We start from the raw sequence: 18,917 nt of genomic DNA, 5'->3' as shown, positions 1-18,917 counted from the left end.
CTTATTTACTGGGAGAAGTTTCTACCCTTCTACTGTGTGAAACTTTTACAAGCAGGCCATATGAATTCTTTTTTTATTCTTAGGAATTAGGAAGTTCTAGGGTCACTTTAAGTTAAAATATGTGGTTTTAAATCAGAAATTCAAATGTGAAGTCCAACATATTAATCAACATTTTAATTTTTTTCAACAGTAATTGTATCCTTTACCTTCAATCCCCAACTAGCGCCTGGTAGGCAAAAAAAGAGGGTTCTTTGTTCTTTCTCCATCACTTCCTCCCCTGCCCCCTAGCTGCATGCCCTGTTTGGAGTGGTAGGTGTGTGCTCCTGAGGGTGTGGGCTGTCTTCTATCAACAGTGCTTACTTGTTAGGGGGAAGGCCTGAAGGGAAGTCAGAATATAGCTACTGGATGGAAATGTCCCAGGTCATGATGTGCAAGTGATTGAGAGACAGAAATCGTGGGACATTTGGATCATTTTAATGAGTGCCCTTTCTCGTCTTGCTTTTAGCTACACGAAGGGAGATTTAGACTTCACTTATGTTACCTCCAGAATTATTGGTAAGTTTCTCATGTTTATTAACTGCCCAATAGCTCAGCTTTCAATGGCTGCCCATCACGACAGCAGACCTGTTTAACCTATTTTTTTTCTGTGTGACCCTTCCTCCAGTGATGTCCTTTCCTCTGGACAGTGTTGACATAGGATTCAGAAATCAGGTTGATGACATTCGAAGCTTTTTGGATTCCAGACATCTTGACCACTACACGGTGTACAATCTGTCGCCCAAGTCTTATCGAACTGCCAAGTTTCATAGCAGGGTAAGGAATTTTAGCCCTGATCACAAGGTTGAAGACATAAGAGGGTATTTTCCCCCTTAAGAGCTATCCTCAAAGCCTTTGCCTTTAGGCACATGGAGCTGAAAAACTATATACTCTGGACACTTTTCTATCCACAAAATTTTTGTTAGGCTGTTATGAGATATTCTGAGGCTTTTCCTCGGGTGAGGATATTTGTAGGCAAGTTTCTCTGTCAATAAGATACCATCTAATTGAGGGCCTCAAATCAGCTGTGGCTGGTTGCCCAGTTGTTAGGGCACATTGCTGTGTGGCTCAGTGGAGATTGACTGCTACGTAGGGCAGTTGGAGACCCTTATGCTGGAGCACTAATGATGCCTTTCACCCTTCCTTAGTGCTGCTTTGGCATCACGATGAGACAGTGTGGCTAAACCAGTAGAGACACACCAGTATTAATGGAAATAGCTTTCTGACATTTGGCAAAGGTATGTGTTTCATAAGTGAGGTGTAGCACGTAAACAGTCCACACTGTAGGTTTGGTGATACTATTGCTAACATTTAGAGCAGTGAAAGCAGCAGCAACATTTTTAGAGCATTTACAGTATTCCAGGAACTTTACATGCACTATCTCATTCATTCTCTCAACGGTCCTCTGAAGTAGATGGAGAAACTGAGGCACAGAGAGGTAAGGTAACTTGCCCAAGACTACAGGCATGTGTCTTAGCCATTACTCAGGGCTGACAGTATTACCTGGAAACCTGGATTATCCTCTCAAGGAGCTTTTAGAACTAGGCAGAGAAATAGTTCTAGTTTCAGTCTAGTTAAGGAGCTGTGAGAGCTGGCTTTGGTTTGAATCTGATGTTAAGCCTGATATGTCTGGCCACTGAATTCTTGATTTACTCACTCAAATCAGGCTTTTTCTCTCTCAGGAACATTTTCAAAAATCTTGGCTTAGCCTTTAGATATGATTGGTTCTTCAGCTACATCTGGATTTATTAATTAATAGAAAGGAGTTTTACACATTGGACCCTTTAAAGTGAAACTTGATTTCAGCTATGCAAAATGATAGCTGGTTGTGTGTACTGTGTATTGAGGATCTCAGCTTTGATGCCAGAACACATTTTGCTCCAAATTTTAGTTGCCATTAATAATCTCTGGGCATCAGTTTCCTGATCAGTAAAAACTAGAAGAGAGTCTGTATGCTGTCTTAGACCACTTCCTGCCCTAATGTTCAGTAAGATAAGGGAGAATTTTGTGAAGGATTCTCTTTTCCCAGAGTGTTTTCAAAATAGGCAAGAGGTAACCCAGTGGTTCTCAAGCTTTAGTGTACATCAGAATGTCCTAGAGGGCTTGTTAAACACCTGGGCCTGGCACTTCTGGTTCAGCAGAGGGGTGTGGTGAGAATCTGCATTGCTAACAACTTCCTGGGTGCTACTTCTGTTGCCCTGTGAGCCACTCTCTGAGAAGCACTGATAAAACCATTCTAAAGTGGTTTCGTCCAAATTCCCACTCTATAACGGAGATTTCAAATGCAGCTCTCTAATATTCCCTGTAGTTAACTGCCCTTCCACCTCTTATTCCATCTATTACCTAATTCAGAGCAAGGGAATTAGCATCCAACAAAAATGTGGGTAGCTATTTTATTTATAATTCAGATGCAAATATTTTGAATTGATTTTTCTTGTTTGGAGACTCAGTGCCATCATTTTCTTTCTTTCTCTCTTTTTTCCGATTTGTTTTTTATTGAAGCATAGTTGATTTACAGTGCTGTGCCAATCTCTGCTCTACAGCAAAGTGACTCAGTGATACACATAGTGCCATCATTTTCATAACTGAAGGACCATGGAACATCCTGTATAATATTTTATAGAAATTTTATTTAATCTTGAAATATTTGTGATAATCTGAAAAATTTTCCCTCTGGAAGTAAATAAAGATGTAATATCATTATAGAAGCATTCATGCATATAAAGGTATCTCTTATATGTATATATGACTTATAAAAGCAAGCTCTTTTATAAAGATATTTAAAGAAAGGCATCAGTTAGTGTAACTACGTATTTTGTGACCAGACTTAACAGTCTTACCAAAGACACCAGGAATTGCATATGGAACATCTGCCCCAGACTGCTCTCATTTGCCCTAGAAGAGCAGGGAACACGTTAATTTTATTTGCTACCTGGAACGGTGCCTGGCATGGCTAAGAAATGTCTCTCAAAAGATTGAATGTGCCTGCCAAGAATTGTTGAACACATAGATATCAAATAAAAATTTGATTCTTGGGACTTCTTTGGTGGCGCAGTGGTTAAGAATCCACCTGCCAGTGCAGGGGACATGGGTTCGATCCCTGGTCTGGGAAGATCCCACATGCCCTGGAACAACTAAGCCCGTGCATCGCAACCACTGAGGCTGCACTCTATAGCCCTCAAGCCACAACTACTGAGCCCGTGCACCACAGCTACTGAAGCCCACGCCCCCTAGAGCCCACGTGCCGCAACTACTGAGCCCACACGCCGCAACTGCTGAAGCCTGTGTGCTGCATCTACTGAAGCCCGCATGCCTAGAGCCTATGCTCTGCAACAAGAGAAGCCACCACAATGAGAAACCTGCGCACCACAACAAAGAGTAGCCCCTGCTCGCCACAACTAGAGAAAGCCCGTGCACAGCAACAAAGACCCAATGCAGCCAAAAATAAAATAATTAATTAACTAAAAAAAGTTTGATTCTTATTCTCAAGGCACTTAAGCCTAGTTGGAGAGAGAAGTCAGGACGTTCTAAAGACAATAATATTTACAGTACCTACTGAGGGAGTTTAGTAAAGGGAGACAGCAGTGAGAACTGGACCTTGACGCATGAGTCTTGTCTAGGTGAAAGCGGTGGGGTTATTTCTTCTCCATGTGAACTGTAGTCTGTGTCTTACCAGGCTCTGCATGATCTGGCCTCTGTGCCTCTCTAGCTCATCTTTCATTGTTCTCCACTGCCTGAGAACCATGCTCCTACCGGGGAGACGCACCGTCTCTTCACATGAGCTGCTCCCACTCCCTGAAAGGCCACACATGCCACACCCCCACCCCTTCTTTGTTTGCCAAATTTCACTAAGGGGAGGATTTCCACATACCACAAGGCTTTTCCAATTCTTTCCCCTAAAATGCAGGATTGCACTGCACTTTAGAATCTGCATTGCTAACAACTTCCTGGGTGCTACTTCTGTTGCCCTGTGAGCCACTCTCTGAGAAGCACTGATAAAACCATTCTAAAGTGGTTTCGTCCAAATTCCCACTCTATAACGGAGATTTCAAATGCAGCTCTCTAATATTCCCTGTAGTTAACTGCCCTTCCACCTCTTATTCCATCTATTACCTAATTCAGAGCAAGGGAATTAGCATCCAACAAAAATGTGGGTAGCTATTTTATTTATAATTCAGATGCAAATATTTTGAATTGATTTTTCTTGTTTGGAGACTCAGTGCCATCATTTTCTTTCTTTCTCTCTTTTTTCCGATTTGTTTTTTATTGAAGCATAGTTGATTTACAGTGCTGTGCCAATCTCTGCTCTACAGCAAAGTGACTCAGTGATACACATAGTGCCATCATTTTCATAACTGAAGGACCATGGAACATCCTGTATAATATTTTATAGAAATTTTATTTAATCTTGAAATATTTGTGATAATCTGAAAAATTTTCCCTCTGGAAGTAAATAAAGATGTAATATCATTATAGAAGCATTCATGCATATAAAGGTATCTCTTATATGTATATATGACTTATAAAAGCAAGCTCTTTTATAAAGATATTTAAAGAAAGGCATCAGTTAGTGTAACTACGTATTTTGTGACCAGACTTAACAGTCTTACCAAAGACACCAGGAATTGCATATGGAACATCTGCCCCAGACTGCTCTCATTTGCCCTAGAAGAGCAGGGAACACGTTAATTTTATTTGCTACCTGGAACGGTGCCTGGCATGGCTAAGAAATGTCTCTCAAAAGATTGAATGTGCCTGCCAAGAATTGTTGAACACATAGATATCAAATAAAAATTTGATTCTTGGGACTTCTTTGGTGGCGCAGTGGTTAAGAATCCACCTGCCAGTGCAGGGGACATGGGTTCGATCCCTGGTCTGGGAAGATCCCACATGCCCTGGAACAACTAAGCCCGTGCATCGCAACCACTGAGGCTGCACTCTATAGCCCTCAAGCCACAACTACTGAGCCCGTGCACCACAGCTACTGAAGCCCACGCCCCCTAGAGCCCACGTGCCGCAACTACTGAGCCCACACGCCGCAACTGCTGAAGCCTGTGTGCTGCATCTACTGAAGCCCGCATGCCTAGAGCCTATGCTCTGCAACAAGAGAAGCCACCACAATGAGAAACCTGCGCACCACAACAAAGAGTAGCCCCTGCTCGCCACAACTAGAGAAAGCCCGTGCACAGCAACAAAGACCCAATGCAGCCAAAAATAAAATAATTAATTAACTAAAAAAAGTTTGATTCTTATTCTCAAGGCACTTAAGCCTAGTTGGAGAGAGAAGTCAGGACGTTCTAAAGACAATAATATTTACAGTACCTACTGAGGGAGTTTAGTAAAGGGAGACAGCAGTGAGAACTGGACCTTGACGCATGAGTCTTGTCTAGGTGAAAGCGGTGGGGTTATTTCTTCTCCATGTGAACTGTAGTCTGTGTCTTACCAGGCTCTGCATGATCTGGCCTCTGTGCCTCTCTAGCTCATCTTTCATTGTTCTCCACTGCCTGAGAACCATGCTCCTACCGGGGAGACGCACCGTCTCTTCACATGAGCTGCTCCCACTCCCTGAAAGGCCACACATGCCACACCCCCACCCCTTCTTTGTTTGCCAAATTTCACTAAGGGGAGGATTTCCACATACCACAAGGCTTTTCCAATTCTTTCCCCTAAAATGCAGGATTGCACTGCACTTTTAGCCCTTTATAGTTAGTCCCAGAACTCTGGGGACTGGAAGAGGACCCTCTGACCTAGCTCCCTTAACCCTCAGTTGCATCTTAGGACAGTCCCACAACCTTAGTATTTTCATCTTAGCTCTGTTTTTTTTGTTTTTTTGGTGTGCGGTACACGGGCCTCTCACTGTTGTGGCCTCTCCCGTTGCGGAGCACAGGCTCCAGACATGCAGGCTCAGCAGCCATGGCTCACGGGCGCAGCCGCTCCGCGGCATGTGGGATCTTCCCAGACCGGGGCACGAACCCGTGTCCCCTGCATCGGCAGGTGGACTCTCAACCACTGCGCCACCAGGGAAGCCCCTTAGCTCTGTTTTTGATGTGGCTACACCTTTTTTCAAGTTCCTAGTCCTTTCTCTTCCCAGCACTAACACCGCAAATTGATTTGCATCCCACTGTTGCATGACTTACAAAAGTGTTCTTGGTTCTCATCTTCCAGTCCTTGAGGCCTGAAATTATTTTCTCCTCCTTCCAGACCAGTGGAGTGCTAGGTCTGCAGCTAAATCTTATTTTAATAAATGTAGATGGCCAAGGCTTCTATAAATACCACTGTTGGAAAAGACCAAACACAAGACTGGTTTTATTTATAGACTCACAGGAGTCCAGCTGTGTCTATATCTCTATGCCTTGAACCCTGAACTCAGTCATTTTACCTTTTCATTATGTGACGTGTGTTTGGAGATAAAGACGGTGGTGACAGAGACAGACTGTTTCTAAGAAGATTTTACTTTGCTGAGGGGCATCATTCTGTATTTTGATTCACTTTTAGGCTTAGAAACCACATGGGTTGACAGGAATCATATGAAATAATTAAATAGCAATTCCTTAGTATTTGCATATGTAACAGAATGTTAAAATAGGACTCTGTGTTTAGTTTCAATTTTAGCAGAGGATTTGACTCAAAACAAAACATGGCAGATAGCCCTTCATTCGGAGTGCTAGAATACCTATTCAGGATTGCAGAGGAGATGTTGAATGTCAGTGTTTTGACTCTTCTTAGCCAGTATCTACCTTGTTGAAATAAACATCCTGATGTTGACAGTGAAGTCCTGTAGACCAATGAGATGCATCATCTAAGCCAGATGTTCTGAATCTGAGTTTAAAAGACATGGTTCCACTGTATATTTCGATCCATGCATGGGCTTCAGAGAGTTTAACCATCTGTTTTCACTCCTGTTTTTTCTTTATTGTGGTAAAATACACATAACATAAACCTACCATTCTAAGCATTTGTAAGTGTACAATTCAGCAGCATTAAATTCACTCACAATATTCTGTAACCATCACTAGTATCTATACCCAAACCTTGTTCATCATCCCCCAAGTAAACACTATAGCCATTTACTCTGTGTACGTGTGTGCACACCGGTTCCATTTCTGCACAGAAGGTCTTATAGCTCTGCCCTAGAATGTCAGGAACTACTGCTTTACACATTTCTTGGTGTTGCTGTTGGCAATAAATGGAAAAGCAGATGAATGGCCACCAAGTCTAGCCTGCCCTAAAGTTCTTACATTCTGATAATGCTATTCCAGTGCCACTTTGAGCCTCCTTCCTCTGTCTAACCAGGAAGGGGTATGCTGAAGGAGCCCAGTTAGTAGCATTGAAAAGATAAACCCAGCTGGTTCTTTTAGAATCTTCTTTTATTTCGACTATTTCTAAACTGCATAATCTTGTAGAATTTCTTCCTCTTTGCAAAGAACTTAATTTTAGGAGAATATATGATCAACTTGGGTTTCTTAAAGGATTGTTTGAAGGTCACATTTTTTTTTTTTCCTTTTTCCTTCAGAATTCATCAAAGAGGTCACCATAGCTCCCAGTTGTTTCTGCTCTGGTTTGCTGGTTGGTGAAGGGAGTTGGCCATAGCGGAGAGACTTTGTAGATTATATTCATCTGTCCTCTGCCACTGTGCCTCAGTGTAAGGACAGGAAATAATGGGGCAGAAAAATATCCCTGGCCTGGGAGCCAGAGGACCAGGAAGTCCCACATTCTAGTTCTGCAGCCTTCAGTGAACTGAATGTCTTATTAACTTTGGTAAAAAATAGCCATCACTTGATCCCATAACTATCTCACAAATGTAAGATGGAATTCTAGTTAATAATCATCAGACAGCATACAAACTTTTATTATGTTTTTTATTGAGGTGAAATTCATCTAATATGCACAAATTTTGAATTATAAAAATTATCCTAGATTCGCATCTCAGCTGTTCCTCTTCCTGGGTAAGTTACTTCACCTCATCTAAAGCTCAGTTTTCTCCCGTATAAAATGGAGATAACAAGGATTCCTATCTCACAAATAGAAAATTTTTCTTTAGGTTTGCTGTAAGGAAGACATTTGATAGCAATGTCTGGCTTAGAGTAAACATTCAGTAAGTAGAAGCTATAATTACCATTAATAATAATAAAATGCCAAATAAATTATTGCCTGAAGTACTCCTGTCCTCCAAAAATGGTGTCAGATTCTTAAGACACTGGATATGGCTCTTCAGTCTGATTCTCCATAGCCCCTTTTGCTCTTATGCTCAGCAAATGGGATGCTTCTGTCTTCTCCTCTTGTGCCTGGGGAGACAGAAAGATGAAAATCAAATGGCATCCAGCCCTGGTGCTGTTCTGGCCTGCTTTCCCACTGGGTGGTGTCATGGCAGCCTGTAATCCATATGGCGTTTTCTGATGCTCTACAGCTCCAGGAGGGGTTCAGAGAGACTGGAGGCAGCATCGTGAAGTGTCACCTGCCCAAGGATTGTGCTTATTGCATGAAGCTGTGAACCTCACAGAGCTACAAAAATCACTTGCAGGGATTGAATTCATTTAAAATTTTTTTTTGATTTTGTTTATACCTTAAATGTTTTTCCCCTTTAGACAGAGCACATGCTTTTAAAAAATTCTAATTGTATGTTTGCTTAATGGAGTATAATTATATATCAAGTAAATATGCAATTATGCAGTACTTTAAATTAATATTATTTACTTGATTGGTTTAATGATTCTGAACAATTAGCCTATTGTGCTGAGAACAATTTAGCCAGCTTTTAGCTGAGACTCATAGATATTGACATTTAGTGTTTGTAGGAGTGACATACAGTTTCTAAAAGGTTTAAAAATACTGCCTGAGAAAACAAATTTCCTACACTTTTACATGGTCGCAATGTAAAAAAACAACAAAATCGGTTCCTTCCTCAAGATACTTTACATGTAGACAAAGACAAATCTTATTATAAGAAGAGATTGCCGGGCTTCCCTGGTGGCACAGTCGTTGGGGGTCCGCCTGTGGATGTGGGGGACGCGGGTTCGTGCCCAGGTCCGGGAGGATCCCACGTGCCGCGGAGCGGCTGGGCCCGTGAGCAATGGCCGCTGGGCCTGCGCGTCCGGAGCCTGTGCTCCGCAACGGGAGAGGCCACAACAGTGAGAGGCCCGCGTACCACAAAAAAAAAAAAAAATAGAGATTGCCAAATAGGGTTCATTCTTCGTTCTTTCACTCATTGATTCACTCAGCAAATACCTCCTGAGTGCCTGCCATTGGACTAGCACGTGGACTCTGGACTTGGGTTACAAAAATGAAAAATGGTCTCTCTTCTCATGGAGCTTAGTGTCTAGAGGGGGAGACAGACATAAACAGTTAATTTGAATACAATAAGCTGGCACTTACTGTGTTTACATTGTGCTTCTTAATTCTTACCCCTATTTTTATTTTACACACAAAAGAATTGAGGCTTGGAGAGGTTAGCAACTTGTCTAAGGTGAATCAGGTAGTAAGTGGTAAAGCTAAGGTGAAAACCCAACTGTGGCTTCACCATTTTGATCTGGTGAAAGCTATAACAGGTGGAAAGATGACTGAGATGACTAAGCACTTCTGCCTGTGGGTGTTAGAGAAACTGTGGGAGACAAGAGAACACTTGAACTTCGGCTTTGGAGTATGAATAGAAATTTACCAAGGGAAAGAAAAACATCACAGGCAGGAAGCAGCTTGTATAAAAGTATATTTTGCAATTCCTCTGATGGCAAAATTTTTCTTCCCAATTATTCTGGTTTTAATCAACACATTATTTCCATTCCATGAGAACTTGTCAATGGGGAATCTATCTGAGGATAAAGAATGGGCCAGAAATAGACCCAAATCATGTTGGGTGAAAGGGGCAAGCTGTTACGGAGTTTAAATCGACAGAGGCCCAGTACTGGGTCACCCTGGATTGTTTGGTAGCTTTGTTAAGCATTTCCTCTACTTTGTTTAATAAACTATACCTGTCATTGTCAAAGGTCTAGGAAAATTAATAACCTGGAAGGTCCCCTGACACTACCCACAATCATTTTGTAGGAAAAAAGTTACAAATTAACCAAAATGAATGGGTTTTTTGGCAGCCACACAGAGAGAGAGAAACTCCGTGTGTTTGCTTTCAGGTGTGAGCTCTAGAGACCACAGATAATTTCCCACTTATATGTTGACTAGTTATTATCTAGTTACTAGAAAAGCATGAACCAAACAGATTATTCCTGCCTCTCTCTCCCCACTCAAATGTAAAGAATTTGGGACGTTTGGGTTTTCTTAGACCAGTGGTGTTAGTGTTGCAGACACTTTCTGGTGACACCATCTGTATAAAACCTGTTGTTTTCTCCAGAATTCCCTGTATCAGCCAGTGGCACCTGCCATCCTTTTATCCAGCCATTCAGGCTGGAAACCAAGCAGTCATTCTCGATTCCTCCCCCTCCACATACCCCTCCACACTCATGCACTGCCACCCTGTGATCAGTCCCTGAGTCTTGTACAGGCATTCCACTTCCTCTCTATTTTTTGAATCCCTCAAGTCTTTGTGTGTCCCACTGCCACTCATCCAGCCTAAGCCACCATCATTTCTTACTTAGATTCCTAATATAGCCACCTGACTATACTCTCTGACTTTTGTCTTGTGTCATCTATATCTGTTCTCCATACTGGACCTTGAGAGGTCTTTGGAAAATGCAAGTCACTCTCCTTCTTAAATACTGCTCTCAGTTCTTAACAAGGCCTGGTATGATCTGACCCTTCAGTCTATGATTTTGCCATATAGGGTTTCATCCATTTTTTCCAAACATAGCTAGCTCTATCTGACCTTAGGGCTTTGCACCGACAGTTACCTGATAAAATAATAATAATGATAGCCAGTATTAATTGATCACTTTGTGTATGTCAGATAGTGAGCTAAGCCCTTGAAATACATTCTCTTGTAGTAGCCACAACCCTATGAGGCAGGTAGGTAGGTATCATTCATGACATTTTATGGAGAAAGGCTTAGAGAGGTCATGAAGTTTGCCTAAGTTTTTCCTTGCTGTAAAATTAATAAATACCTAATCGATTGAGGCTCATGCCTAGAATTTTGAGGCAAATGATGATCTCAACCAGTATACTGTTGTAGCAAAGTGACTTATACTCAGAAGACCTGGGTTGCAATGCTGGTACTGACCAGCAGTGTGACGTTAGACAAGACAACCTCTGAGAGTCAGTTTTCTTATCTGAAAAATAGAGATCATATTAGTACCTGTCTTATATGACTGTTGTACAGATCAGAGCCAAGCGGAATTCTAGGAACATAGCTGATATCCTATAATGTGTTAAAATGAACATGTGTGTTAGATGAATGAAAATGCTAGAGGTTGCCCCCATGGGGTTGTAGGTTCCCTCATTAAAAGAGGAAGAAATAAGACCCTTGAAAAAGCCTATCTTTAGCTTATTCAGCAGCACTTTTTCATGTTTTCACTTTTATCATCTTGGATAAAATTAGGGATAGTGCAGGATTTATAATGTAATCCTATAATTAAGCATCTAGTAGGCAGGTCAAAACATTTTATACTAAATAGAAATTAAATGCAGTGGAACATTGAACCTTTGAAATCCAAATATTGAAACCTTTAAAAATCCAAATATGTATGTTAAATCATCTAGTTTAATTTAAAATGTTTTGGATTGGCCAAAAAGTTCATTCGGGTTTTTCCATAAGCGCTTACAAAAACTCGAAGGAACTTTTTGGCCAACCCAATATTTCAAAATACGTTTACCGAAACAGAATTTTTATATTAAAAAAAATTGCAGGATTAAACTCTTCTTTCTGTGTTTGGACCCTGTTCCCAACTCTTTCTGCTGTATTAAAAGAGAATGTAGTGTCACTTCCAGAAGTTGTTTGGTGTGCTACCTGCCCATAGAGAGGACGTCGCTTGGCGAACTCATTTCCTTCCGCTGTGTTCCTTTAGGTCTCAGAATGCAGTTGGCCCATCAGGCAGGCCCCCAGTCTGCACAACCTCTTTGCTGTGTGTCGGAATATGTATAACTGGCTACTACAGAATCCCAAAAACGTCTGTGTTGTCCATTGCTTGGTGAGTAACCTTTTCTTGTTGCTGTTCTGGCTATCATTCGTGCTGGTTTGGTTTGGTCAAATACAAATGGCCTTACACAGACTGGTGAACCAGGTAATGCTTAAGTTGAATAAGCATTTCTTAGGAACCCACTTAGGAATTAGGTGATGTGAGGGATATAAAATGAGGGGAAAACTTATTATTCTTGCCCTAAAGCTCGAATACCAGTGGGAGAGGCAGATATGTATACAACCCACATAATACAGGGCCTCTGGAATGTGCTAACTATTATAAAAGAGATAGAAACAAAAGCTGTGTGTGCATAGGCAAAAATGCCATTGAGTTTTGGGTGAATAGAATTGACATAAGCACACTGGAATATTCTTTTCTTACCTTTATGTTTGAATAAAAATGAAATAAAAAGACATCTATGCCCTTATAAGTAGTCACATAGATTGACTGTATTTTATAGCAATTCCCAGTGGGACTGATGATTTTTCTGACCACTGACTTCCTAGAGTCCCTTTCCCCAACGCTTCCTCTGGAGGGCTCTTGCCTATTGTTTAAAACTCAACTTTAGGTAAAATCTTTTTTGACAATATGGACATTCGACCTGTATATCTAAATGTCTTTGGATTTAAGCATTTAATATACTGCATCGTCATAATCTGGTGGCCTGCCTGTTTCCCCACTAGACTGTTAGCATCCTGTGGGCAAGAACTGTGCCTTTTTTACTTTGGAATCCCAGGTATGAAAGATTTTTTTTTTAACACTGTATTTTATTTTTACAAGAGATAAATAAACTGACACCAAGCATTGTAAATGGATGACCACAACAAAAGCAACAATGATTGCAATTACCAAACACAAAACACACTCACACTATGTCATAATATTGACATTCAGTCCAGGAATCCTCCACTGTAACAGCTCCTTTACTTTGCAGTGAAAATTGATTTGTATATTTTTTGCCTCTGAGTCCTTGTGGGATTTTTGTTTTTTCTATTCAAACAGAAAGTCACAAGGTATGAAAGATTTGAATAAGCGATTGGATATATAAAGAAATGAACACACAAATGAAATCTGAACATAAATACTAGAACTATTCATTGCTTCTATAAACTTCAAGGTGTATTTTTTGCTATAATCTTAGTTGATGATTTTCTCCCTCTTTTTCTTGAGAGCTAGTAGGCTAAAAGAGGGATGAAAGCTGTGATTTTTTCTTCTTTCCATCTCACATCCCCAAATTCTTGGTAATAAAAGAAGAACACTTGGTGTTTCATAGGAGTTTAATGTGAAAGGCCAAAGGGTTTTCCTTTCAGAGACAGAACAGATTGTATAAAGGACAGATTATTTTTAGAGACTAAGCAGACTTTAGGTACTTTGGTGATTTTTTTCTTCACTCGAGAACTTTCTAAAAGTTCAGCGAGCCTAGGTCTGGCAGCTTTGTAAGAGAAGATGGCTCGAGAGAGACCAGAGGCTCCCAGTTCTAATGATACAATCATAACAAATAAAAACCCAATGAAGAAGAAAAAAGAAGAGACATACAAAGAGTGAAGACCCTATAGCCTGCTCTCTAGGCTTACTGAAAAAGGACATGCATGAGTTGGAAGTCTGCACCAAGTCTTTGGAAGTGGAATTGCAGCTGGAGGTGGGAGCATTTATGTTTATCCTATATATACTGCTGTTTTATTAAAAATAAGCGTATATTCATCTTTTAATTAAAAAAACTAAGAAAACTTTTTAAAAGACCTGCATGGCTGATAAAAGTAGAGAACACATATCTAAGAGCCATGAACCTGTTAAAGGAGTGTCAGGAAGACTAAATTCTAAAAAGAATTAAGATTGAGAAAAATGTCTTTTTAAAAAAAACTGTCCTTGGAATAAGGACAAATGCTGGAGGCACACGGTATAATCTTAAATCCTTTATTCTGTTCCTTCATCGGGGGAACAGATATCAAGCTAGAAAGGGAGTAACACTGATAATTAAGACAAAGCTGAGAGGTAGGGAGATAGTAAAAGAGCGTCACAGTACTTAAAAATAATCCACTCTCTAGACTTAAATTATGCGACAGAATGCTAAAAGCACTTGGAAAAGCAATTATGGGTTCCTTATGCAGTATGAGGAAACAGGAAGAAGAGTGCCAGTGAAGAAAGGAGAGGAGATTTTTTTCCCAAAAGTTGGAGGAGGTTGATCCTGGAAAGTTACAGGCTGGTGAGCCTGATGGCAATTCAAGGAGAAATTCGAACACAATTTGTGCACAGATGATTTGAAACTCTTAGAAAAAAGGAGTCCACATCGATTCATTACGAACACACATATCAAACCAACTGGACTTTCGGAACGAGACGAATAGGTTAGTAGAGATAGTTTATTGGAGTCCTGCGAGATATTTCCCCATTTCTTATATTCAAGGTGGAGAAATTGGGGCTAAATTTTTAGACATTTAGACAACTATTGGCTGAATATTGCTTCCAAAGATAGGTGACTAATGGATCAGCATCTTCCCAGGAAAAGGTTGAATTTGGTTGCCCTTTTATTACAGCTTTGAAAATGTGGAGGCAGGCTTCTCAGTTTTCTCAGATGGGTCATTTCCTAGAAACTACCAGTGTGAAATTAAACACAGGGTAAATGTAAAGTCCTGAATTCTGGTTCTAAAAGATTAAGTGTGTTTGTCCGTTAACACGTCATTTGAAAAAGAACTAACAGTTTTAGTGAATAGAAAGATCAATAAGAGCTCATGGTGTGATTTAGCTTACATTTAAACTAGTTTAGCCTGGGGTTATGTTAATAAAAGCAGAGGGTTCTTACCACACTAAGGAAGATGATATTTCCTCTCTAGTTTGGTCAGAGCACATCTTATATCTTGCATTTCACATCTGGGCAGCACATTTAAGGCTGTTGTTTTAAAACTGGAGTCTGTTAAGAGGAAGTCCACTGAATGATGATGTCTCTTAAAATGGAACATCAAATGAGGAAGAATTGAAGGGATTGTGTAGTAGTCAGGGTTCTCCAGAGAAACAGAACTGACAGGATATGTGTAGAGATACATATGTAAGAGGAGATTTATTATAGGAATTGGCTCAAGTGATTCTGGAGGCCTAGAGGTCCCACAATCTGCCTCCTGCAAGATGGAGAACCAGGAAAGCCAGTGGTAACATTTAGTCCATGTTTGAAGCCCTGAGAGCCAAGGGGGCCGCTGGTGTAGGTCTGAAAGCCAAGAGCTCCGATGTCCAAGAACAGGGAGAAGATGGGGGTCCCAGCTCAAGAAGACAAAGAGAATTCTCCCTTCCTTTGCCTTTTTGTTCTATTTGGACCCTCAACAGGTTGGATGATGCCAGCCCACTTTGGTGAGGGTGAATCTCCACTCAGTCTGCTGATTCAAATGCTGATCTCTTCCAGAAACGCCCTCACAGACACACCCAGAAATAATGTTTTACCAGCTCTTTGGGCATCTCTTAGTCCAATCAAGTTGTGACATAAAATTATCACAGATCGGGTATGTTTTCAACCTGGAAAATAGAAAAGTTGATGGAGAGGGAGAGTATTTCAGATATGTGAAGGATTGTCCCAGGGAGAAAGGAGTAGGTTTACACTTTGTCCAGAGAGAAGGACGAATGGGGATCGTTGAGTGGAATAGACTGCAACTCAGCATGTTCAAGTATAAGGAAGAACTTTGTGAAGTCCGTCCAGAAGCAGGATGCTCCTTGTCATTTAAAGTATTCTAGAAGAAGCTGCTCACCATCTGTCAGGAATGTCATCGCTTGCATTCCTTTACTGAGTGCGGTTGAATCAGGTGAAGCTTCTTTATTTTATATCCATCTAGGAACATAACTTTGGGTAAAATACACACATCACATATTCCAAAAAGCTGTATTTGCCTAACCTGAGAACTCTTTACCTTCACCCTAAACTGAGAGACCTCAACTATTCTGATCCTACAAGTCCAAAGTTACTTTGAAAACTAGATTATTTTTCAGTAAATACGTACAAATCTAATTTATATTGCTGGGTTTCTTAGGTTAGCAGAGAGTCAGTTGTATCCTAAGAATCCGTCTTCCCTTGCTGCTTTGTGATTTAAATAGCTGGGATAGATTCGGGTTTTCAGGTGAACAGTTTTGAACTGACAGGCACCTGTAGTTAAGATTTCTGTCCTCCACACCCCATGCCCAGACTCCCCACCCTTCACCTCTTTCTTTTAATTGCAAGTACAGCCACTCTCAGTGTTGAGTGCCTGACCGATCCATGTTTCTGACAAGTTTATACGTTTTCTTTGATAGGATGGACGGGCAGCATCATCAATTCTGGTTGGTGCTATGTTCATTTTCTGTAATCTCTACTCTACTCCTGGCCCAGCTGTTCGATTACTCTACGCAAAGCGACCAGGAATCGGACTTTCGCCATCCCACAGGAGGTAAGGTCAGCTAGATGCAGGGTTGGTGCAGACATGGTCTAATTTGTATCATGTCCCCAAAAAAGGGGAAGAACCTTTTTAGATGATCGATGTATTGTCTTCTCTCTTTGGGCACAGTTTCTTCTTTCTCTTATTTAAACTGCATCTCCTTACTTCCTCTTGGGTTAAAACTGCGTCTGATGATAAATTCTGTTATTTTTTCTAAAGCTAGCCCTTAACTGATAAATTTAATCTGCTAGATCAAATATTGAGCTAGTGTAAAATGCCCGTAAGCTTTTTCATTTAATAAATACCCCTTTGTCAGCTCTTCGGGGGGAAGTACAGCAGTGTCACTAGATAAAAGCTTTCCTAAATTATGGCAGCATTCTCTTTTGCCAGTTAATGTTTAAAGAATTAACACAGTAAATTTTTATTGTTGGTTAATAATTTATGAGAACAAACTTTCTAGCAAACTGACTGCTTATTTCTTCTGCTGTGGTCGCACCAACAGAATGTCCTTCTTGTGTTTTAGGTACCTGGGCTACATGTGTGACCTCCTAGCAGACAAACCCTACCGCCCTCACTTCAAGCCTCTCACTATTAAGTCGATCACTGTCAGTCCAGTTCCTTTTTTCAACAAACAGAGAAATGGATGTCGCCCTTACTGTGATGTACTGATTGGAGAAACCAAAATATATACAACTTGTGCAGATTTTGAACGAATGAAGTAAGTCATGATACTTTTCTTCATTTCTTCTTGTGAACTGCTCCATTCCTGTGTAAGTTGGAGCCTGTTCTTCCTTTGAGGACTACATTATGAAATGCCTGATATTTTAAAAAATGTTCAATATATAGAAAAGCACAATTAAATCAAGGGATGCCATAGCCCCCCTTCAAATGGTGATACAAACTAAGGGACTAACATGAGCTATAATGAGGGTTCAGACAGTGGTGTAGGGCAGAAGACCTGGACGTTTAAGAAGGAGATGACCTTGATAAGAATTGGTGACAATAATGGAAGAATCAGGAATGAATGAGGTTTCTAGGTGAGCAACTAGGTAGATGGTCACATAATTAAAAAGTTATAGAATCTGTAATAAAGAGCAAGTGCCAGTGGGGGGTGGTGGGAGATATGGAAGAAGGGACTAGATGATAACAGAAAATGAAATTAATTTGAAACAGATTGAATTTCGAAATTGGTATAGGAGATACAGAGCATCTCACTGCTGTTTCTATATTGATTTCAGACTTCTTTGTTCTCTCTCTGTTTTTATCGTAAATTTACAGTTAGGGCAAGGTAAATACATCAGGGCTACATGTATTTGGGGAAAACGTTTTCTGCTAATGGGCAGTTGATTTATCTAGAAATCAGGATGGGTTGGAGAGAGAGGACCTGGCATAAGACCAGTGGCATCCTGTGGCAGAACCAATTTGCATCCAGTTGGCGCTGGCTGTGCTCCTGACTTTGCTTAAGATAAGAAATGGTTCCTGGGTTCAGGCCTGGGCCAGCAGGTGCCTTGGCCAGAGCCACAGAAGACTGTGCCTGTATAGCTGTGTTATTGAGCCAGATTAGACTCTCTTTCAGTGTATGCTTTTGTCTCTGTTTAAAGAGAGTACCGTGTCCAAGATGGAAAAATCTTCATTCCCTTGAGCATCACTGTGCAAGGAGATGTGGTTGTTTCCATGTATCACTTGAGGTCAACCATTGGAAGCCGGCTACAGGCTAAGGTATGGTTTCAGAAAGAATTATGATATAAGCTCAGCTGATCCTTTAATAGGAGTGTACATCACTTTGGGCTTGAGTGACTTCTGGTTTTAGAATCAGAAAAAACATTTAAAGATTACCTTTGGAAACAACCTAATGTCCATCGACAGATGAATGGATAAAGAAAATGTGGTAGAGGGACTTCCCTGGTGGCACAGTGGTTAAGACTCCCTGGTCCGGGAAGATCCCACATGCTGCGGAGCAGCTAGGCCTGTGCACCACAACTACTGAGCCTGCACTTTAGGGCCCACATGCTGCAACTACTGAGCCCGCATGCCACAGCTACTGAAGCCCGCACGCCTAGAGCCCGTGCTCCGCAACAAGAGAAGCCACCGCAAATGAGAAGCCCACGCACCGCAACGAAGAGTAGCCCCACTCTTGCCGCAACTAGAGAAAGCCCACGCACAGCAACGAAGACCCAAGGCAGAGAGAAAAAAAAAAAGAAAAAGAAAATGTGGTGTAAATATGTATATATATATAAAAATTCAATTATATATATATATAATGGAATACTACTCAGCCATAAAAAAGAATGAAATAATGCCATTTGCAGCAACATGGATGAACTTAGAGATGATCATACTAAATGAAGTAAGCCAGGAAGAGAAAGACAAATACCATATGATATTACTTATATATGGAATCTAAAATATGACACAAATGAACTTATCTAAG

At 40.8% G+C, this 18,917-nt stretch overlaps 1 protein-coding gene across 1 annotated transcript in view; it reads left to right on the top strand.

Moving 5' to 3' along the window:
* DNAJC6 (DnaJ heat shock protein family (Hsp40) member C6) overlaps positions 1-18,917 on the top strand; it is a 96,097-nt gene that overhangs the window by 46,634 nt on the left and 30,546 nt on the right. Inside the window, exons 3-8 of the mRNA XM_024764759.1 lie at positions 506-555; positions 665-813; positions 11,982-12,104; positions 16,365-16,498; positions 17,010-17,204; positions 18,088-18,205. Of these exons, the coding sequence (XP_024620527.1) occupies positions 506-555; positions 665-813; positions 11,982-12,104; positions 16,365-16,498; positions 17,010-17,204; positions 18,088-18,205 (769 nt within the window). The remainder of the gene's footprint in view (positions 1-505; positions 556-664; positions 814-11,981; positions 12,105-16,364; positions 16,499-17,009; positions 17,205-18,087; positions 18,206-18,917) is intronic.

Source organism: Neophocaena asiaeorientalis, unplaced genomic scaffold (assembly GCF_003031525.2).
Source record: "Neophocaena asiaeorientalis asiaeorientalis breed wild unplaced genomic scaffold, Neophocaena_asiaeorientalis_V1.1 scaffold135, whole genome shotgun sequence".
Taxonomy (NCBI): Eukaryota; Metazoa; Chordata; class Mammalia; order Artiodactyla; family Phocoenidae; genus Neophocaena; species Neophocaena asiaeorientalis.
This window is presented reverse-complemented; position numbering and strand designations above follow the sequence as displayed.